This window comes from Tachysurus vachellii, chromosome 25 (assembly GCF_030014155.1).
Source record: "Tachysurus vachellii isolate PV-2020 chromosome 25, HZAU_Pvac_v1, whole genome shotgun sequence".
Lineage (NCBI taxonomy): Eukaryota > Metazoa > Chordata > Actinopteri > Siluriformes > Bagridae > Tachysurus > Tachysurus vachellii.
Window position 1 is genome coordinate 16976578 of NC_083484.1, and position 4766 is coordinate 16981343.

Here is a 4766-nt window from a genome sequence, read left to right on the forward strand (position 1 = left end):
AAACTCATTTATCATTCAGAAATCTCCAAATCTTCATCATCTCACATGCTGCGCTCTTGACGACGACGACGAGTGAAGTCCTGAGGAAAGGAGAAACTCCATTTGTTTGCAAAAAAAAATCATCTTTTCCTATTCTTAAATGATTGTGAGATAATAAACACAAAGTTGTAGTGATTCTACTGCATGAAAGCAGTGACCCAGACCCCTGATCAGCCGACAGAACTCCGGATGATCACAATAATCATGTTGCTTTCTTTACTACAGCATGTCTAACACTCCCTACTGCAGCCTGGTTCATTATAATTCATCATACTGAAATTCAATTATTATTCATTACTAATTAACACACATCAACATGTTTTAAAAGAAAGAATAAATGCACATTTCTGTGTCATTGTACACACACCCCCAACCCACACACACACACACTCCCCCCGACACATCTGTGAGCTCATGTTCAGAAGGATGTACTGTAGTAATTCACACGTTTTAAAGGAGCAGTGCTGGAGCAGATCTGTTCAGTCTGAACGGGAACTTGTATGTCATATCGTCATATGGTTTAGTGTTAAAGTGCAGCTTTTAAAAACAAATAAACAACACGGCTTCAGAATACCAAACACCATCAACAACACCAAACAAAGTTCAGTCCAAACTAACACTCTATTCACACAGACACACACACTATACACATATTTACACACCACACTGCTGATTTGTGACTGATGTTAATGCGCGAGGTCTGTTATTGAAACAGCTCATTCACAGGGACTGGTATGCAGGGCCTTTGTGTGTGTGTGTGTGTGATTGTGTGTGTGTGTGATTGCAAAACATGGATCTTCAGTTCACTTCTGTTTACACACCGATCCAATTATTACAGAGTTATAAACCCGCTGGAACAATCTCCAGGCGTTATAACACCTTTATACACCGTCATAAACACGACTGAGAGACTACACAAGCTGACAGGAATTTCGTCACAAAAACAGAAAATAAAGAAAACTAATTCACTAATTCTTGCACCTTTCATAAATTCATTACACTCTCCAGGACAAAGAAAATCCCTCTAAATATCACTGGTAAGGTGAGATTTCTGTTAGACATGCTGTAAGGGTTCACACACACACACACACACACACACACACACACACACACACACACACACACACACACACGCAAATAAACACTGGTTTATAAACAGAGGTTTATTCCACACACACACACACACACACACGTAAACATACTAATAAATAAGGGTTTATTACACACACACACACACACACACACACACACACACACTAATAAACACTGGTTTATAAACAGAGGTTTATTCCACACACACACACACACACACTAATAAACACTGGTTTATAAACAGAGGTTTACTCCACACACACACACACACACACACACAGACACACACACACACACTAATAAACACTGGTTTATAAACAGAGGTTTATTCCACACACACACACACACACACACACACTAATAAACACTGGTTTATAAACAGAGGTTTATTCCACACACACACACACACACACACACACATACACACTAATAAACACTGATTTATAAACAGAGGTTTATTCCACACACACACACACACACACACACACACACACACACACTAATAAACACTGGTTTATAAACAGAGGTTTATTCCACACACACACACACACACACACACACACACACACACACACACACACACTAATAAACACTGGTTTATAAACAGAGGTTTATTCCACACACACACACACACACACACACACATACACACTAATAAACACTGGTTTATAAACAGAGGTTTATTCCACACACACACACACACACTAATAAACACTGGTTTATAAACAGAGGTTTATTCCACACACACACACACACACACACTAATAAACACTGGTTTATAAACAGAGGTTTATTCCACACACACACACACACACACACACACACACTAATAAACACTGGTTTATAAACAGAGGTTTATTCCACACACACACACACACACACACACACATACACACTAATAAACACTGGTTTATAAACAGAGGTTTATTCCACACACACACACACACACTAATAAACACTGGTTTATAAACAGAGGTTTATTCCACACACACACACACACACACACTAATAAACACTGGTTTATAAACAGAGGTTTATTCCACACACACACACACACACACACACACTAATAAACACTGGTTTATAAACAGAGGTTTATTCCACACACACACACACACACACACACACACACACTAATAAACACTGGTTTATAAACAGAGGTTTATTCCACACACACACACACACACACACACACACTAATAAACACTGGTTTATAAACAGAGGTTTATTCCACACTTCCTACCTCCCGTTAGATGAATGAGCCCCATGTCCATGATCCTGTTCGGCTTCATAAACTCTGCGTTGTGTGATGGGATTAAAATCTACTTTATCACAGGAACACATGAGCATCCTCTAACTAACTACACTCCCTTTAGCTTAGCACAGCTAACACAGGCTAATCTCTAATACTATCTTTTACATAAAACTTTTTCAAGACTAAAAGTTTTCTCTTTATAGAAAGCAGCGGTTCAATAAAACAATAAAAGTCCTTTCATTCGCAGCGCACGAAGATATATTACATCAGAAAATAAATCATTATAGATGACTGTTGTCACTTTTAGCAGCGTCTCTGATCACCATAATTTACCTCAGAGAACTAGCAGTAATAACACTAGTTAGCTGGTTAGCTGTTAGCTAGTTTAGGCTAAATAATAGGAAAAATAATAAAATAAAAAGCCGTACAGTTAACTATTTACATTAAACAGGAAAATAACTTTACTGTTTATTTATAAGTAATCTTTAAAATACGCATAAAATAATAAAACTTCTTATTTCTTAGCTAAACAATACACAAAGCAATATAGCATCGATATGCAGGGTCTCTGATCAAGTAGAACAAAAGTTCGACACTGACGGGGAAAACAGACAGTGAGGCAAATTATTCACAGCCCTCATCGAGGCTCAGTAACGACTCAGATTACAAGTATTACTATTTAGTCTATTTAAAGTCTACAACCTTTATAGGTGGACGTTGAAATGTGAAATATATGCTTTGTTTCTCAGAAGCAGAATTACACAACACCCCTTTCTGTCCCAACTTTATGGTACAGTCGAGTACGTGAACGCGGAGAGAAAAAGTAACGGGTGTTCCCGAGAGCCATGCGCGTGCACGAGACGACAGCAAGGGAGAAGGGCTAACCTTTGTGCATTTTTACCTTCTAATATACACGGATTTTAATTTTATTTTTTATTTATTATATCATATGATTAATTTAGAGTCGAAGGAAGTTATATTTTCACATTTTTAACGGCAACATGGCTGATAATCAGAGCTTTATTACTTGTTAGGAACCAAAATAAAGGGATAAAACTCAAGAAATCATCCAAATAATAGGCAGATAATATAGATTTAGAGTTTTATAGTTTATGTCATAATTATCAGCACGTTTCAAGACCAAACATTTATTTTAATTCATTTCATTGCATTAAGTTATAACTCACTGTTGATACACAGCTAATAGTTTTACACTGATATCTCTTTATTTTATGCTGTCATTCTGCACTCAACACTTATATTTTATTTATATTTCTGACATTTAGAATGCTATAAAAATGTTTCTTTTCAACTCAATAAATATTGTTGCAGTACATGCATGCAAACTACACACACACACACACACACACACACACACACACACACACACATTTATTACCATACCATGTGAAGCCTGTACACATAAATATTTATCATTTTTAGTTGTTTAGTGTTCAGTTTTTCAACCTGCAAATCCGTTGCAAATGAACATCAGACACACGTATGGAACAGAAACCTGCCCGTTAGCTAACAAACTGTTAATAGAAATAGAAATAGAAATAGATTACTAGCTATAACTATGAAGGTACTTTAAAAAAGATGGCTGCTTCATGTTAGCTTTTTTTTAGCTAGATTTTAAGCCCTAATGTCGTGATGAAGTGAAATGTTGGTAAAAAAAAAACAAAAAAAAACAACAACACAAAAAAGTAAATAATAAAGTTGTTTGGTTTGAGCACGCTGGCTATGTAATCTCTAACCTCCTGCCTGAGGCTGATCAGCACTGGGTCACCGTGTTTTATTAGAAATGTTGGAATAAAAATATCAACGTACACTCTCAGAAAAAGGTCTACAGTCTACCTTTAATTGTCGTTGTGGTGTTCCATCAATCTCACATCCTTCCTATCGTTAATATGTGTGTTACTGGGAAATGTGAACGTAGTGAACCTTAAAAAGGATTTAAAGCATACAAATAAAACATGAATTAGAGTATGAGAGCAGTAAGGTAGAGGAGGTACACCTGAGGACACCACCCCAGGACAGTTCAAAGTAGAGTTTAATGCCCTTTTCTCTGAGAGTGTAGACTGTAAACACATTCAAATGTGGACGATATTGATTCCGATAGGGATCTAAATCAGTCCACATTTTGTTTTACCTCCAACCAACAATTTAATCACAGTCATAACAGTTCATAAGAGAAGTGCTTGGACCCCTTAATAAACTTATCTCAATAATAAAAAAATAACCACATGGTCTTGACTCACAGAACAGTCTGACTTTAAACAGAGATCAGACTCCTGATGTCCTCATGCTTCTATCTTCTCTGGTTTTAATGCAGTGTGTTATTGCCTCAGGTTGCTTGGACTCGTACCAGAGTGCCACA

The 4766-nt window shown here is 36.8% G+C and overlaps 1 protein-coding gene across 3 annotated transcripts in view; it reads right to left on the reverse strand.

Annotated features, from left to right (window-relative positions):
* Positions 1-4766, reverse strand: part of gramd1a (GRAM domain containing 1A) — a 22896-nt gene extending 18130 nt beyond the window's left edge. The window contains exons 1-2 of one of the 3 annotated variants that reach the window (XM_060861451.1): positions 4648-4766; positions 1-80 (exon numbers count right to left, since the gene is read on the reverse strand). The exon at positions 1-80 is cut by the window's left edge and continues 611 nt beyond it. Coding sequence is in view for 1 of the 3 variants with exons in the window: in XM_060861454.1 (XP_060717437.1) it covers positions 2375-2481 (107 nt within the window). In the remaining 2 variants the exon portion in view is untranslated. Of the gene's footprint in view, positions 81-2374; positions 2958-4647 lie in introns of those variants that run through there. The other 2 variants (XM_060861452.1, XM_060861454.1) reach the window with 2 other exon arrangements.